The sequence below is a fragment of the Dipteris shenzhenensis genome, chromosome 4 (genome assembly GCF_047967505.1).
Source record: "Dipteris shenzhenensis isolate YYH24624 ecotype China chromosome 4, Dip_SZ_1.0, whole genome shotgun sequence".
In the NCBI taxonomy this organism is placed as follows: Eukaryota; Viridiplantae; Streptophyta; class Polypodiopsida; order Gleicheniales; family Dipteridaceae; genus Dipteris; species Dipteris shenzhenensis.
In genome coordinates, this window is record NC_141599.1 from 49,190,543 (window position 1) to 49,209,578 (window position 19,036).

Consider the following 19,036-nt stretch of genomic DNA (forward strand, 5'->3'; position numbering starts at 1 on the left):
GATGGCTAATCTGTACCAAATACTGCTTGTATGATTCTGCCCTCTGGATATGCTATCTGGTTTCTACCATGTACCATCTTCCATATTCCTTAATGACATTTTGAGTACGATGTACAAAAGAGTTCCAAGCAAAGTCCAGATCCTCTTAAGCATGGGATAACAATGGCCTGCAAGCCAGTCTGATCATTTGCTGGAATTTTTCATGAGAAAGATATAATTGATTGACCTGTAAATGTCTGACTGGAGAGAGCTGCAAGTCATCCAGAGGCATTCCAAATGAAAGGGTGAGCCAAAGTGGAGTGTGATCATATAATTGTTGAGAATAATCAGTCCACATGTGACATGTATATTCATCATATTGCTGAGCATGAATAAGATAACATCTATCAAACCTGGCCCAATATTCTGTAAAAGCATTATGATAATATGTAAATCCCATAACTGAAGGGTGAGTTGCTGTCCATAAATCTGCAAATTGAAGCGATGAAGTCATATGTTCCCATTGCTGGATTTCAGAGGGCAGCATATGGGATTTGTGCGTGGTATTGTCCTTCCAGTGAGGAGAATTATTGAAGTCACCACAAAGTAGAGCATTTGAGGACCAAGGATATTGCTTTATGGAGTCCCACATTTGAGCTCTAGAAGCTGAATTTTGAGAGGCATACAAGGAGCCTATTTCAAAAATCTCTCCATTGATCATACATTGGATAATCATCCATCGACCACCAAGATCATTATATGCTATCCAGTGTTGCAGATCATGTCTGGCTAAAATGCACAGCCTAGAGAATTGTTCAGATCCTGCATAAAATATATCATATCTTGAAAAGAACCCATGCTGGCCAGCAAAAGAATGCTGATTATGCTCTTGCAGACACACAACATCTGGATGAGTTTTATTTATATAATGCCATAGGAGCCTCCATTTATTCTGGTTGCAGAGGCCCTGTATATTATAAGAAATACATTTAAGAGAAGCACGCATGAGAATATGTACAAGAGATGAACAGTCCTCAAAAAGAAAGGGAGGCATCAAGCCTCTGCCATTGCCACAGGGTCTTGCTGACCCTCAACATCCAATTCCCTAACTAAATCATCTTCTTCACAAAGTGGAAGACCCTTCTTGACTGCATTAACCCATGCCTTTGAGATGGGGTTGCCCGAAGAGGTAGAAGGTTGTCCTGGAGAAGGAGCAGAAGCATCCCAATTACGAGATTGGAGAGGTCTTTGTTTGAGAGGCACCGTCTTCTTTGCAGTCTGCCAACTCTCGTGAGAAGATGAATTATTTTCCACTAACTTACTTTTTCCTTTATCCTTATTTTGAGCTGAATTGGCTTGGCTCCCTGTATGAACTGAAGGCTTTACTCCTTTAGCTTCAATCTTTTCCACATATGTCTTCTGGCCTCCTTTATTAGATGGCAGAGGAATGGCTGCTGGAGGAGGGGGATGAAGGATAGAGGGACACTCCGAAGCTAGGTGCCCAAACTTGCGACAAGAGAAACAAGCTCCAGCAAAAATGCCCCATTTTAAAGTGAAATATTTCTTTCCCAAATTAACACCCTCAATCTCAACTGCAATAGCAAAGGGGGTTGGTCGATCAGTATCCCATAAGATGCAAAAACGATTTTTATTACCTGTGGGACGAGGGGGACAAATCACTTGTCCCAATGTCATGGCTAAGCCTAGAAGCTCTGTTCTCATGTAATCTGGAAAATCAACCACTTCAACCCATACAGGGCAATGATGCTTGATGAGATTCTGATAGTCCTTATTAGGGGACCAGGGCATGATGTGCACCATTTGACGACCAAAAAATAAAGGGGACATTTCCAACATCTTTTGTTTTGTCAAGGCATCCAAAAGATGAACTTCATAAAATCCTCGGGAGGCAAAATAGACTCCTTCTACATAGCATCCACCTAGGAGAGAATTCACCCATTGTCCCACATCATTAGCCGAGGGTATTTTGCTTGGGCCGAGGGTATTTTGCCTGGGAAAAAGATGATAGCTGCAGTTTGAGAGAGCTTCTTCAAAGGATGCACAAGAGAAGGCAACTTCATCTTGTTAGTGAGTTCCGGAGCAGGTAGAATCCATTCTCTTCTACTTTGTTGAAAATCATCATTCAACATGTCAAACACATAGGAAGCATCTTCAGATGAAGGAGCTATGGGGGGCGAAGTTTCCCTTGATTGTCTTTTAGGTTCAGGAGAGAGTGCTCTCTTGACATAATACTTGCTTGTTTCTGCCATGGAGGCTAAGGGATTCAGCAGGTACCAAACGGAGAGAGGCAGACGGGGCACGACGAGGACTGACAGGCTGTACGGACTTATGGACTGACAGGCTGTATGGACGTACGGAGAAGCTGACAGGTTGTACGGAAGGATTGACAAGTTGTACGGGACTGACAGGCTGTACGGAACGAAAGACAGGCTGTACAGAAAAAGTGACGGGTGTACGGGAAGACTGACGGTGACGGTTGCACGGAAGATCTGACGGGCTGTACGGACGCAGGGAAGGTAGTCTGCAGGAAAGCTACGGCTATGCAGGCATGTATGAAGCTCAGTTCAAAGACGCGAAGAGGTAAGCCAGATGGGTGTATGGGAAGATCTGACGTGCCGTACGGGAGTTCCCGTACGACGGCCGTACAGATGTACGGACGGGGAGACAGGTGCCACGCGATCCACACACACTTTTTTTTTGTGAAACCAGTAACTATATTATTAACATGAAATCAATGTACATGACATTAGACTCCAAAAGAGAGCCTAATGGAAGAACTCAAAAACAGTCAGAAAACACTTCAAGGCTAGTAGCATCCAAGTCCCTCGCAGCATAACTGTCATATAAAGATTGCTTGAGGGACATTCTGAAGAAAGCATATGACTGAGGAAACTGTTGTCCCATCCTAGAATGCGATCTCTGTGTCCAAATAGTCCATAGAACCCAAAAACGAGCCCAGTGAAAGAAAAGGAGGAATGGAGACATCTGAGATGAGAAGCATCCAAACATCCAGAAGAGTTTCCCGAATCTGATAGAGGGAAACCGAAGCCGCAGCAAACGAGAGACATGAGTGATCAATATCTGAGAGTGCGGGCAAGACCATAACAAATGGGGAACTGTCTCTCGGTGATGAGAGCAACGGGGGCAGGAAGGGGAAGCAATGCGACGTGCTGCCAATTTCACCCCAACGGAAAAAGCTCCCACTATACATCTCCAAAAGAAAAGCCTCTGTTTCAATGGCAATTTAGCTTTCCAAATTTTCTTGAGTTGTAATTGCCACCAAGATAAAGGCCTATCCAAATTCCAAAGAGTGTTGGCATGCTTATCAATCCATGGCGGTGGAAGAAGAAATCTGTAAACCATCAAGGAGGCCAGATTATGCATTGAAAGTGAACAGGTAGCTGGAGATAAGGAAGTCAGATTCCAGTCCAGTAATCTGTCCTGTACAAACAGTGGAGGAACAGGAACAAATGGCTGCAACATAGTTGTTAAGTATTCTCCAAATGGGCCTATGATGCAGACCCAAGGGGAATGTCCTGCAAGCTTGTGGAAATGAAAGCACATAACCGTGTTGATCCACAACATCTCCGACAAATCTTATGCCCAATTTCATAAGATTATATGCTTTAATAGGAGCCTGTAAAGCAAGAGGCGATTCAAACACCTTGCTCCAATGGATGCTTTCCAAGCGAAGAGAATTACCATGATGGGAAGAAGCACCTGACCATTTAGCATAAGAGAGAATTCTCTTCCAATCATGAATAAAAGCAGTAGAAACAGGACAACCAGGAATTTTCCCCTGAAATGTGGTCATGACTGCTTCCCAGTGATCTGTAATCCAATTCCCATATGCATGGGACGTCATGTTTCCACACATAGCTGCTAGCATAATAGCCCATGGCTGTTTTTGCTGTAAAAAATCAGCAATCATAGTGCTCTTTCTTGCCAACATATGAAACTGAAGATTGAGAATATTCAGTCCCCCATGAGTCTTAGGAGAACAAACAGATTGCATGGGAAGTAGTCGCAAAGCCTTTTTGTGAGATTTGCTTTTCCAAAATATCTCCATAGCCTGGGACATATAGGAAGCCAAATGCTTAAAAGACCAGGGAAGAAGAGGCAGATAAAATTGCACATATGCCATAATGTCCGAAGTCGAACATGTAGAGGCCAAGTGGACAAATGCCAGTATTCCAGCTTCTTGTTTATCTTTTGAAGCACCCATTTGAGCTGTTGTTGAGGGGTGATATTCCAACCAATGGGATACCCTAAATGCCTCACAATAGTATGGGAAGAGATAATGTGGCCTGGCCAGAGAAGTGCATGCCAATCAGCTTCTTTCAATGCTAGAAGATTTGATTTCTGAAAGTTAATATGCAGTCTAGCAGCTATGCCAAAATCGTTCAGATTATGCATCAAATGAGAGAGATCATTTTGAGAATTCCTGGGCATGAAATATGAATCATCAGCATATGCCTGCGCAAGAAACGGCTATGCCCCTGGAATTTGCAAGCCATGAAGCTGTCCTGTATCTGCAAGATGGTCCATATGCAACAATAACGGATGAGTAGCAATGGCATACAGTAGCGAACTAAGAGGGCAACCCTGTCTCACTGAGCGGGTCATAGTCCATGTTCTTGACAACCCACCACCAAGCAAACACTGCGCAGTGGCATGCGAATAGAGCTAGTAAATAATATGGACCAGCCGAGGGCCAAATCCCAATTTATGCATAGTCTGAGAAATAAAATCCCAATGGACAGTATCAAATGCTTTCGCAATGTCCACTTGCAGAATGAGAACATCTTGTTCAGAATATTTGGCATACTCAATTGCAAGCAAAGCATTGGAGATATTGTCAGTAATCTGTCTTCTGGGAACTAAACCATACTGCCTGGGATGAAGTCCTGCTTGCAAGATAAATCGAATCCCGAGGACAATCATTTGGGCAATGAGTTTGTAAATGACTAGCATAAGAGATATGGGCCGCCAATCAGCCATTGTCTCACACAACCTTTTTTTGGGGATCAATTTGACAAGGCCATGTTTCCAAGAAGGAGGAAGAGATTGTTCTGCCCAAGCATGATTGATCATAAGAAGCAGAGTGTTCTTGAGATCACCCCAAAATGCACGGAAAAATTCAACAGTCAATCCATCCCAACCAGGAGAGCTGCCTTTACGTAAATGACTCAAAGCATCATCCAGTTCATTAAGCATAAAGGGCTGCTCCAATTCATGAGCCTGTTCCGGAGACAATATAGGCTGAACATGCATAAGAAATTGAGACCTAGCTACATTCACTTGCATTGAATGATCAGGCTGAGGAGAAAAGAGATGCTGGAAATGACTAGAGCATTGCAATTCCAATTCTGATTTGGAGGTAGTCCAGGTGCCATCATCTTTCTTGATCTTGCAAATATCCTCCTTTTGCCTATCCGCATGCAGGCTTTTGAAGAAGGCTTTGGAGGAGCAGCCCTTATCCAAAAGGGGTTTCATGCGAGCTCACATTTTCCACTTCTTTAATTTGCGAAGATCATTTTGATGGATGATATGAACCGCATAAGCACAAGAATCCTGTTCAGAGGAGGTGAGCTGCCTATAAGAGCTGATTACATCCATTTGTTGCTTGTGAGATTGAGCCAATTTCAGCTTAAGCCTGAGGTCTCCCATGTAACTCCGTCCATAATCTTGAATAACAGCCTGCAAACGAGGCAAGACTGATCCAAGCGAAATCCATGTCCTCCTGAGCATGTAAGAGGAGGGGGCCGACAGCCACTCTCACCATGTTTTGAAATTGTTGATGAAGCAAATAAGCACTATTAACATGGAGTAGGCGACGACCAAAAAAAGGCATATCATCTGTCAAACGTGCTATAGATAATGTCAAGCATACTGGAAAGTGATCAGATAGCAGAAGGGAATGATCAACCCATAGTGCACATGTGAAGCTAGCATACTGCTGAGCATGCAACAAATACCATCTGTCAAGTCGAGCCCAGTAATGAGTAAAGGCATTGTGACGGTATGTATAGCCCATATCTCTATCCCTTGTTGAGAGCCATAAATCTTCTGCATGCAAGAAAGAAAGCATATCCTCCCAATGTCGAAGCTCAGTGGGGATCATGTGAGAACGATGAGTGGTGTTGTCTTGAATGGCAGGCAAGTTATTAAAGTCTCCACACAAAAAGGCATTAGACAGCCATGGATATTGTTTGAGGGAGGCCCACATTCGAGCTCTTGTCGCAGAAGTTTGAGAGGCATAGACAGATGCTATTTCATAAAGATCAGCATGATAGGTGCATCTGATCACCATCCAGCGACCCTAGGGGTCATTGTAAGCAACCGTGGACTGCATATCATGTTTCACCAGCATGCATACCCCCGAAAAGTGCATTGTACCAACATAAAATATGTCATAACCAGCGAAGTGGCCTTGCTGGCCAGCCAAGAAGTGTTGGTTGTGTTCCTGCAAAGAAATTACATTGGGATGCATTCTATGTACATAGTGCCAAAAAAGTCTCCACTTATTGACATTACAAAGACCTTGAACATTGAATGTAATACAAGTGATTAAAGTAGACATAGAAGATATGTACAGCCGAACCAAAAAGCATAGTAAAAGTAGAAGTTGTCAAGCCTCAGCCATGACGTCAAGGTCCACCTGGCCTCCTGGATCATTAGCTCTATAATCCTCATCATTGTCACATACAGGGATGCCCTTCTTGAGCACATCAACCCACAGTTGAGAGGTGAGGCTATCAGCAAGGGTAGAGGCCTGACCAGGGGTGGAAGTAGGCATCCCAATGGCAAGATTGTAACGGTCGTGGCTTGAGCGCAAATACCTTTTTGGGTTGCTGCCAGGCACCTTGGGGAGAGGCAGGAGATTCTGAAAATTTGCCCTTTCCCTTATCCTTTTGCTTGGCTGAAACCTGAACTAGATTTTCTTTGGGAGGGACAGATTTAGATGCCACATCACCCAATTTGCTAGGCATAGCCTTAGGCCCTGGACCATAAGTTGGAGGGGAAGTATTTTCTGGAGCAATAGCTGTAGGTGGGAGCTGATGTAGGTTTGCAGGGCACTGTGAGGCTAGGTGGCCAAACTTATGACATGTGAAGCAAGCACCTGCAAATACTCCCCATTTCAAATCAAAATATTTTTCGCCCAAGGGAACATCCTCCACCTCTACCGCAATGGAAGGAGGGGTTGGGTGATCTGTATCCCAAAGAACACAAAACCGATTTCAATTACCCGAAGGACGGGGTGGGCATACAACTTGCCCCAAAGTAGCTGCCAGACTTGGTAACTCAACCCTCATATAATCCGGAAAATCCACTACCTCAACCCATACAGGGCAGTGATGTCGAATGAGACCATAATAATCCTTATTTGGCGACCATGGCATGACATGCACCATTTGTCTGCCATAGAATAGAGGGGACATCTCCAATATCTGCTGACGATATGAGGCATCCAAAAAGTGCACTTCATAAAAACCTCGAAAGGCAAAGTATACTCCTTCAACAAAGCAACCTCCCAACAAAGCCTGAACCCACTGAGCTACATCATTTGCTGAAGGTAGCTTCCCTGGGAAGAAAATGATAACTGCTTGCTGAGAAAACTTTTGGAGAGGAGCGACCAAGGAGGGCAGCTTCAGCTTATACTTAAGAGCCGGGGGAGGTTTGGCCCACTCCTTCCGGCTGTGATGAAATTCATCCTTGAGCATGTCGAAAACATAGTGAGCATCTACAGATGCTGAGGTAGAAAAGTCGACTTGCTGTCTTTTGGAGTCCCGGGACAAGTCCTTCCGGGAATAACTTTTGATATGATCCTCCATAGAGGTAAGCAGGGCAGAATTGATAAAATGGCAGAAAAAACAGAACTGTACGGCAGGGTTTGTACAGGGCAAACAACGCAGAAAAAGTGCAGGGCAAACAGTACGGATAAGACGGGCTTGTACGGACTGTACGGGTATACTGGGCTGTACGGACTGCACAGGATGCTGACAGGGCACGCAGGGACTGTACGGAGGGAAAGGAACTGAACAGAAATGCTGACGGGGCACGAAGGGACTAAACTGTACGGAAAAACCAGGGGTGTACGAACGTACGGAGGGAACTTCAGAAGGGGAACAGCAATGGCGAGGTAAATAGCAGCAGGGTTGCTCGGGGCTGCGCAGGGATGGGTCGAGCCTGTTCGTATGACCGTACGGCAAGCGTACGACGTCCGTACAGGTGTACGGACGGGAGGGGTAACTGTACGGGAACCTGTCTCTGTCTCGACCTCCTCTCTCTCACGCTCTCGAGCACCTCCTCTCTCTCTCACCACGAGTTATCACAACCCTAAATGCACACATGCACCTTAGAGCAAGCCCTTGATCACATTTATCCCAACACCTATACCCACCGTTACAACTATCGAGCATAGAAAAAGAGATGAGGAACACATTGTTTCTATCTCTGGGAATGATATGATCTTTCCAAGCACACAAAACCAAGAGCATACAGAATGACAACCAAGTATTTCCATAAGGTCGAAATAGCAATAGTATCTCCATAAAACAGCCCTATGCTTGGTCACATTCTTCTACTGGTGACTAGGGCCTATTTGATTCATCAGGGACCAACCATATTTTAAGCTTCATTTTCAGGAAAAACTAAGGTAAAATTAGGCAACCAAAATAGAGGATCATGCATGATCACATGCAGTTGAACTAAAAAGACACAAAAACATATTTATAGCTTTCTTCTTAGAAAAAGTAAGGCAGATTCGGGTAGATAATACACAAGGCAACATTGAATGACAGTCACTTCAAACCTGGATAAGCCAATGATCATCACCAACGATTATCCCTTTGATTGAGCATCTTTCGTTCACTTGTAGCTCACGGAGTGGATTGACCTCACATACTGTTTTCTCGTCTCCGTCATCAGCTGCATCCAGCCACTTTACATGCATTCATCTTGTCAGCCCTTAGCAAAGCAAATTAATCCTTGAAGTCAATCAATACAATTATCATTCTGTGCACCTTAAATAGCGACTCAAATAGGAGCATAAAATCATTCAAGTAGAGCATTTAATTTACTCAGAGAACTTAGTTCTAAAAATCAATGTCACCTATGTATAGATATCACGGTCCCCTGTGTATAGAAATCCCTTAAAAAATGACAAGCATCAGATCTAAGTAGAGGTCCTATATTTGTAGCAGACAGAAGATTTCTCAAGAAACTCTTTTAAAAATGTGAAAATATCAGAACATATTGAGGAGAAACTTAGGTTGGGAGAAAAAGATTAAAAAGGTCAGATTGTATCAGGTAAATGAAAGTGGGGGTCAATGTTGCAAGGAGTGAGAAGCAGTAGGTGAAAAATAAGCTACACGTGAGGGAACAAAGCTATAAACAAACAAAGCAGCGTGAAGCAAGGGCCCTGGAGTTGAGATCAAAGTTTCCTGGATGAGGTCACAAAAGCAATGAACAAAGGGCTTTGAGCATTTCTAAATTGATAGAATCCTTTATGCGTAAAATTCTGCATAATCTGGAAAAAATTATAAGATCAAAGCAAAATCTTCATGAAACTACCAAATCTGTTTACTAAATGTCCGTGTATTCATGTCAGTGCATAACAAACATATGGAGATTTACCTCAAGGCTCCAAAATCTGACACAACCATCTGCTCCTGCACTGAGCATTTCATTTTGTTTCTTATCCAATTGAAGCACCTCTATCATTCCATCATGGCAAGGAATCCCTCCTGGTCTTTTGAGCTGACATTTTATAAGTCCACCATCCCAAACAATAATGGTACCTGCCTCTGTCCCAGAAAGGACCTGTACATGTAAAATCACAAGTGACAATGCGTAAATATATCATCTGGGTGGATCTCTATGCATCCTACTATACGAAGAAGAATAGCAGAAATTCTAATTGATTTTATTAATAGCATTCTCTACAATATCTTATTTCCTGTAGTGACTCAACTCACTTTTCCATCAGCAAGCTCCATATATGCTGAAATGTCACTTAGAGGAACCTGTCCAAATTTTGCAATAAGGCCCTGAAAATAAAACCACCACTCCATTTTTTCAGGCCAAGTCAAATGCTCTTTGCTATGAAAGATCACACGCTTATAGTTCAACGTGACTGAAACATGAACATGAAATATTTTATGTACATAATTCTAATCTAACCCCCCTATGCTTTAGGCCAGGTCAAACGCTCTTTGCACGAAAGATCACACGCTTATAGTTCAACGTGACTCAAACATGAACCAGATTTGAATATGTTTTATGAACATAATTCTAATCTAACCCCCCTATATTGATATTGGGGACCCTCATAGTGGTGTGCCTAGTCTCAATGAACCCACCTGACCCCACGTCCCTTGTAGTCCTCCATAGGAGCGTTGGTAGATAAAAGTGGTAACCAATATGTTAGTCTATGTACTACATGAAAAGGTGGAATTTTTCCATGAAACAAACTTCTATTAAGTATGAACAAAACCCGCAAGAGCAAGCTCAAGGCGGAAATACATCATGCAGACAAACAAGCCAATCAAAATTTCTCAAAATGAACTAGAAAAAATCCAAGGTTGAGGCTAAAAGGGCCACCTCAACCCTGCTGTGGTCTCCGAAGAAAAGGGGAAGCCACTCCATTCTGTAAGGAAAGTAGCCCTCCTAGCAGAAGCCTCCTGGGAGGACCCTTGCATGCTCACCCTCACACAAATGGCCATAAGTGCATGTATAGTATTTGACCAAATACTGGCCATAGAGTGAGACGGTGGAATTGATATCCATCCAAGGCCTCGGCCCTCTATGCATCGAGCTCTCTAATGTGCCATGCTAATATACTCTCCAATATCTCCCAAGAAGAATCCAATATCTCATTAAAGACCGATAGCCAAGCTACTGAGCTGCAGGTCATAAAGCAGGGGAAGGGAAAAAATGTGCTCAAAATCCTAGCAATCCCCTTCCACTTTTTGCAAATCAGTAGAAATCTGAAAACTCTCCCAATGAGGAGCTCTCGAGGACCTCCAACCTTTTGAACTAATATGAAATCTCCTGGCATTACTGAATGTGTAATGAAAGAAGAGGGGGGCTCTTTTTTGGGATCCCACTGCAATATCTTTACAGAGACTCCTCCATAGAGCCAAATCCTCTGTGAGCCAAAAGAGATAAGAAATGGGTCTGGGTCTAGGTACACTCCACATAACCAACCTATGATCCTAACGGGCTGAAAAAGAATTCCCACTGGAATATCATGTGTAGATCTAGATAGCCTGCCCCCTGACTGAACCCTGACTGAACCCTGACTGAACATTGAAGACTAAGGCATCCTCGTTGGTCGTTGTAGTGCTATGACCTGAATTGGAAATTGTCCCCGTGAAAGCCCCCAGCCAAGGAGGGCAAGAAATAGGCCTGTCATTTGTATCAATCAAATCCACAGGTATTGCTGCATCAATTTGCTGAATTCTCCCTACAATTCCTCTTAGGTCACTTACTAATTGTAGTTTATGATCCTTTGGAGTTTTCTAAAAGCTTTCCAAGATCCCATAGAAGAAGCAAGGCCTCTCTCCCATCTAGACCACTACATATAATCAGAAGTGCCAAGTGGTCTGCCATGCTCATCAAGTATGCTATCACTTAGATGTGACACAAACCTTGGCCTTTCAATCACTCTTAGTGATCTAGTAAGATATTATACACACCTTCATGGCTCCTCACATGCTGCCCACAGCCAAAAGAGATGGGCTTTCATGGCACTTTCACTCTCCAAATTGATTACAATAGCCTCATTTCTTTATGTATAATTTTGTATAAGGTTTTCATAGGATTTCATGTTATTTGGTCATACTTCCTCATTTCTAGATCTCACACAGAATATCCTACCTTCTGAATTGTAATCTACATCTAGAAATCTTTTATTGCTTTCTTAGTCAAAGGTGTTTTGAAATCATCCACCACAAATATGCATGTTCTAAGTTGCAAGAAGCACCTCCCTTAACCTAGAAAACTTCATTTCATACATTTACAACGATTTGGAAGTGTTGATGGGATTTCAATCTATCATGGCCTCTTCATAGTAGTCTTCTTGATTTGATTGAATGAGTAAAAATACATTGGCATACATGAATCAGTATTGACACATTAATACACAGTTAGCCTCTCGTCATCTCACATGCCCTGTATTGGGCTTACAAAATGGGTACTATTGTGTATTTAGAGATTACAATGAGAATTTAAAGCAATGCTTAACCTACTATTGCCCTTTCCTCACCCTTCTTACTTCGTTTCCAAAATATACTAATGATTGGATGCTTTTAAGCTGGATATTTTTCATGCATTCTACCTCTTATGAACAGTTTAGGGCAACTCAAATGGAGGGAATTTCATTGTTAAATAACTATTTAATTACCACATTGTTGCATAATAATGAACAACAAAACCAATCTTGGAAATGAAAACCTTACCTCAAGCTTTAGGCCTGTGAAAGTGTCTGCCATATTCCAAAACCGAATGTGACCAATCCCTGCCGTTATTAGTTTCCCAGAAAAGTGTTCTGAAAATGAAACCTGCAAGAAAGAGACTAATTCATAAACTCACATTGAATTTTTGCAAGAAAAGGATAAGTTGCAATTTATTTTATTTTCATTGAAAAGACTTCTACTAAGCATGAAAAATACATCAACTCATGGTGGAAATACATCATGCAAGCATGAGAAACAAGAAACCCAGTGTGGGCAAACAATTGATCATTAAAAAGAGCTAGAGAAGAACCAAACTCTTCAAATATTCCACCCTATAATGATCAATAGAATCTCGCAAAAAGTATCCAACAAAGCATATGTAGGATTGAAAGGAACGTCAGGAACATCATCCAGAGAGTATGACTCAATAAAATGTCATCGAATCGAGAAAGCCCAAGAAAATTCATGCCTCTCATAAAAGACATGAGGCCTAGAAAGAGAGCCATGCCACCAAACCCCACGTCATGAAGAAGGGGGGAAGAACAAAAGCGCTCAAAAGATTAGGAACCCCCTTTCACATAAACCCCGCATGTCTGCAATCCCATAGACAATGCTAAATAGACTCCTCAATAGAAAGGCAATGAGTGCAAGTGGTGTATGCCCCGAACTTGGACCTCCATTGGTTCACTACAATCCCTCCCTGAATAGAGAGCCAAATAAAAAGAGTGATCTTTCTATGAGGGATTTCCAGAGTCTCTTCCAAAAAAAATTATGCTAGTCAGTAGAAATCTGAAATTTATTTAAATGAGGAGATTTGGTGGGCTTCCAGCCCTTAACGCTGAGCTGAAACCTCTTGGCATTACTAAACATTTACCAAAAGAAGGGGAGGCTCTTCTCTTGGATTCTTGTATCAATACACCCCCACTCTTTAGGGTCCCACTACAAGTACTTTATGAGGACTCCTCCACAGAGCCAAATCCTCCATGAACCCAAGGGAATGTGATTCAAGTTAGGGTCTAGATCCCAACTTGAAGCCAAACAAATCTGGCCCACATGACCCAAAACCCTAACCGATCAAAGGTAACATCCATAAGGATATCCTCATCCATAGACCTGGACAACCTACCCCCAAGAGTGAACATAAAAAACCAAGGCATCCCGTCTGAACCATCAACAAAATCCTATGACCTGAAGTGGGATACCTAACCTCGTAAAAGTCCCAAGCCAAGAAAATTAATGTGAGGCCTGCCATTTGCAACCACCCTATTCAAGGGTCCTAGGGCTGCATCAATCTGCTCAATTCTCCTCTCACTTCCTCTGAGGTGATTTACTAATTGAAACATATCATCATTCAAAAGGTTTTTTAAATCCTTCCAAGCAACCAGAGGAGGCGGTTCCTCTCTTACATCTAGACCATTGCATATAATGAGAAAACCCAAGAGGTCTGGCATGCTCATCAAGTATGCCGTCATCCACATGATAGGATACCTATCATTCTCTTCCAAAAACAAAGGGGGGGACTCTTTGAAAAGTACTTCTGAAGCTACCCCAAGATTTCACGATGGGAGCCAAGAGCTGAAGTAAAAATCCACCTGGTACTATCCATCCAATCCCCACCCATGGAAGAAACGAATGACAAAATCTTTCCAAGGTTCCTTACTTAGTAGAAGCCTCCTAACCACAATATTGCAAAACAAGGCCCCACGCTACAAGTCCAGATCAATGATGTTAAGGCCCCCCTCCTACGTGGGAAGAATCACAGTCTCCTAGGCCAGCCTGGCTCTCGTGTTTGCCACAAACTGAGCTGAGTAATGCAGCCCCTAGAGTGACACCAACAAAAGCAAACAAACCAGGCCATGGCTAGTAGCACCTAATTAACAACAACCACCTTGGAGGCTAGGTCGATCTTGGATGAACTCCAAAAGAGGAGTTTTCTCTCTTATGATGCACGTGTTAACCAGGCATTGTCCAAGCCATGATGAGACTTTGTCCAAGCCATGACCAAATTTAGTTCAAGCCAATGACCAAACTTTGTGTGTACAAACCAAGGACCAACATAGTCACGATCCCATAAGTTAGGTGACAGATCTTGGTGATGCAAAGGAGGAAGCTAAAAATAGGGTCTTTGGCCCATCATATGGAAGAGTCCACAAAGGAGCATTCCGACGGGTCCTAGTGGCCCAGACCGAGGATTCACCAGGAGTATGTACATGGATGCTGCCCTCCACATGCAGAGTTATGACACTGCCAAGGAGTTCATGCAATGTAGAAGGTGATGCGGTGCAAGAGTTATGAGAGGACACATTCAGGAGTTATGAAACCGCCAAGAAGAAGACAAACCATCACTACGTCTCCTGACACAACATATAGTCTGGAGACACTAAAGAGTGACCCCTTATTCTCAAGGAGAGGGTCATCTACCAATGGAGAGAGGGGAGAATCAGGCCTGCAAGTGATCAGGAGAAGGGGAGGAGATTAGATGAAGATAGAGGATCAACATTCAAACAGAGAGGAGAGAAGAGTGTGAGAGAAGAGAGGCTTGAGCTACGAGCCCGCTTGTGTTATATTGGGGATTCTTGATGACTGGTCTCTGTACCATCTGAGTGGTGGATGTGTGTTCATTGGTAGTCCGATAGTCCACTTTCCATCCCCCCCTTCTCGTTGCTCCGCCTCCTCCCCTCCTGCTCGCTGCCTCTGCAGCTCCACCCCCTCCCCTCCTCTCCGCTCTCGCCCTCCTCCCTCCCACCTACTGTAGCTCCCTCCCGCCCGCTGGAGCTCCTTCCTCCCAACTCCCCCCGCCTCCTGTAGCTCCCCCGCTCGCTGCAGCTCCTCCTTCGCCTGCGTAGCTCCTCCGCCCGGCTGCCTCTCCACCCTCGCAGCCCCCATAGCTCCCTCCTCTCCGCTCGTGCTCGCCCCTCATCTCCACTCCTGCTCGTTGCCCTGCCATGCAGCTCCCTCCCTGCCTGCTCTTGCTCGCCCCTCCCCTTTGCTCCTCCTAGCTGCCCGCTACAGCTCCGCCCCCTCCTCCCCTCTCCTGCTCGCTGCTACCGCCTGCAGCTCCGTCCCCTCCTCTCCTCTTTTGCAACTCCTCCGCCCCCCCCGCCTGTAGCTCTCCGCTCCAGCCTCTCCTTCCCTCCTAGCTGCTTCGTTTCCCCTCCTTGCTGCTTCGTCTCCCCTCCTCTCCTCTTTTGCAGCTCCTCTGCCCCCCCCCGCCTGCTGCTCTCTGCTCCAGCCTCTCCTTCCCTCCTAGCTGCTTCGTCTCCCCTCCTTGCTACTCCACCCTGCAGCCCTTTGCAAGAGCCCCTTGCAGCCCCGCCTTCATTCCCCTTTAGCCCCCCCTTCTAGCTCTCCCGCTTCCCGCCATTTTCAGCTCTAGGACTGGGTGTGCCTCCCGCCATGGGGGAGGGGGGGGGGGGGGCTCATGCTCCCGCTCCTCCTGCACTAAGACCTGCACCGAACGCAGGATCCAGCCAAACAAAGAAATGGGGAAAGGTGGCAAAGATACGGATAAAGCCGCCAAGAAAGACGACAATAAAAACAAGACATAAACACAACTAAACTTGAGGATGTGAACACACCCTACAACCACAGTGGACTTGGAGTTGACAACAAAGCAAAGGCGGGGTCCGCCTCAGCATCAGCTTCAACTTCAGCTTCAGTCTCCACTTCCATCTCAACTACATCTCAGCCTCAGCTTCAACGTCAGCCTCAGTTTCAATTTCAGCCCCATCCACAGCCTCTACATCCACAGCTATAGCTACTGGCATTGATATACCCCTACCCATGACATCGATCTACCCTCCCCTAGGATAGAGGGGTTGTCACTGACACCATCTCTCCCTTCTTCTCCCACTATAATTCTCTCCCCGATTATGACACCTACTTTGGAGGGGCTCCGCACTACTCGACAATTTTCTCCCCTCTGCCTCTCAGTCAGCCCACATTCCCACATCCTGCTAGGATCGCCTCCTCCAGGCCACTATCATCTCCATACCGCACCCATCACCCAGTCCTCACCCAACCTCCAGTCTCATCCCCACACTTTCTTGCCACAATCCTTTCAATTTCCACTAGGGAACGGACGAGCTGACCCATTAGAGGCTTGGGAGAACTTATTGATGGAGGTACATAGCATTCGAGAGTGCGAGATGGAGCTATCACGCTTTACATAGGAGCAAACACGCTTCACTCAGGAGCAGGTGCGTCTCATACAAGAGCAGTCTCAGGCTATCCAAGACTAGGCTGATCTTATTCAAGGGCTCAGACAGAAGATCTCGCAGCTCCGACAGGAGGTCACTACTATACGCACAGTCCCAGGGAGCACCCCAGTTGTGGAGGCATAGATTGCGAGCATGCAATCTATCATCAAGGAGATGTCTAGATGGGTCGACGTAGCCAAACAGGAACCTGCAAGGGTAACCGTTTCGGCTACCCTTGTGGAGCAGCAGTAGAGAGCCAGTAAGGCTCTCAACATCAGAGTATGTGGGATCCCACGCACTAAGGCTACACCGATGGCAAATGCGACGGCCTTCGTGGCCACTACTCTGGGGAGGACTGAGCACAGGATTGACAGAGCATGGCGGGTAGGAAGGGACCCCAACTGGGAGCAACCCCGTATCATACGGTTCCATGATGCTCGGGCACGACTTTCGGCTTTACGTTGTAGATCAGCCTTACGAGACTAGCCAGCGATCTCCATGGATGAGGACCTCACTCCACTACAGGTTGAGGAGAGGTGCTTCCTATTGCAGCAGCGGGATCAAGCCCGCAAGGAGAAAAATTGGACAGTAGTACGAGATGGACGACTCCTTACAGGCCCCCGTCGGGCACCCACCTCCCCTCCCACATAGGGGGGCAGGGTTTATGAGACCCAGACATCCGAGACCCTATCCTGCACTATTTGGAACTATAATGGTACCTTATGGGCACAACCAGGGAATTTCTCGGAATCCTATACAGGTCACGACATAGTCTTTTATACAGACACATCAGAGTCTAGAGCGCCCACTACTAGTAGTCAGTGGGTATACATGGGAGTCTGCCTACAAGGATGAGACGAGGGATACAGGAGGGGTTCAAGGGTCAAGAGGAGTCGTAATCCTTTATAGATCCACACTTTTGGGGGCCATCTCAGTGCAGCAGAGAGATGCACATTCCGAGTTTCTTTGGATTCGGGTTCGGCACACTGAGAGCTGGGATCTGTTTATTGTTGTTTGCGACTTCCTCCCTGAGACCTCCCGCTTTGGCAGAGATATTCAGGAGGACGATGAGACATCTCCATTTGCTGCTTTGTATCAGTCCATTGTTGACTTCTCCAACCATAGAGAAGTTCTTCTAGTTGGGGACATCAACGTGAGGACAGGCGCTCGTCAGGCACCACTCCTCGACTTCAGGGATAATTCCACTCTACTGCAAGACATTGACCTTGAGGAGGCAGGTATGCTACGGGTTTCAGCTAACAGACGAGGACCATTCACATCTTATGGACAGGCCCTATTAGACCTCGGCAGGATGCATGATCTCATAATTTATAATGGTCTTGACAGATGGCCCGCCTCAAGTGGTTCCACGTGCTTTCCACATGGGGGAGGTTCCAGTGTTGTTGACTACTCATGGGATCCCCTGCCTTCATATCTCGCATCACTGACTTTACCGTAGCACCTCTCCCTCCAGGGGCTGATCATACCTCGGCAGGATGCATGATCTCATCATTTATAATGGACTTGAAACATGGCCGGCCTTAGGTGGTTTCACGTGCTTTCCACAAGGGGGAGGCTCCAGTGTTGTTGACAACATCATGGGATCCCCTGCCTTCACATCTCACATCATTGACATTACCGTAGCACTTCTCCCTCTAGGGGCTGATCACACCTATCTTTTCTTTAGCATCTCCACTCCCCCTCGCGCAGCACTTCCCACCCCGCTGAGTTCTTACTCCACATACCATAATATACACTTTGATCGTGATCACTCATCGGCCAACTCAAGCCGTCTATATATACTTGTCGCATACATTGACTTCATACCCCTATTAGAGGATCTTGCTACCCTAGTCACCCGCTCACTACACGAGGCTGCTCTTCACGCTTTCCCCCACACCACCCGCCCACCACCCCCTAGTATCGTACCCTGTAATAGCTGGTACGATGATGAGTGTAAGGCTTTACGCCGTCAGCTCAGATTTGAAACCAGAAACAGTCTTCCGAGTGAACCAGAGATGCTACGCGAGTATTGTCGACTGGTACGCAGAAAGAAACTAGACTTTGTTCGTCAGAACAAGGAGGAGCTACTGAATATTTTGTTCAATAATAACTCTAAGGACTCTTAGCAGAGATTTCTAGAGAGACGGTCTCCCCCACCACTCACTTACACCACCCAGGTGTGGTTTGATTATGCACGCACACTCTATGATATCCCCAATCAGCCAGCCCCTAACCTCTCACACATGCCACGCCCCACATCTTGCACCCTCTTCACTAGGGGGGGGGTAAAGGATGCCGCAATGAAACTTCATAATGGCCGAGCGAAGGATCATGAGGAACTATGCACTGAGTTCATTGTATATGGGATTAACC

The 19,036-nt window shown here is 45.3% G+C and overlaps 1 protein-coding gene across 1 annotated transcript in view; it reads right to left on the reverse strand.

Moving 5' to 3' along the window:
- The window catches only part of LOC147902982 (uncharacterized), a 437,346-nt gene that overhangs the window by 371,250 nt on the left and 47,060 nt on the right, over positions 1-19,036 (reverse strand). Inside the window, exons 6-9 of the mRNA XM_087373981.1 lie at positions 12,465-12,566; positions 9,981-10,052; positions 9,640-9,825; positions 8,816-8,944 (exon numbers count right to left, since the gene is read on the reverse strand). Coding sequence (XP_087230107.1) covers positions 8,816-8,944; positions 9,640-9,825; positions 9,981-10,052; positions 12,465-12,566 — 489 coding nt within the window. The remainder of the gene's footprint in view (positions 1-8,815; positions 8,945-9,639; positions 9,826-9,980; positions 10,053-12,464; positions 12,567-19,036) is intronic.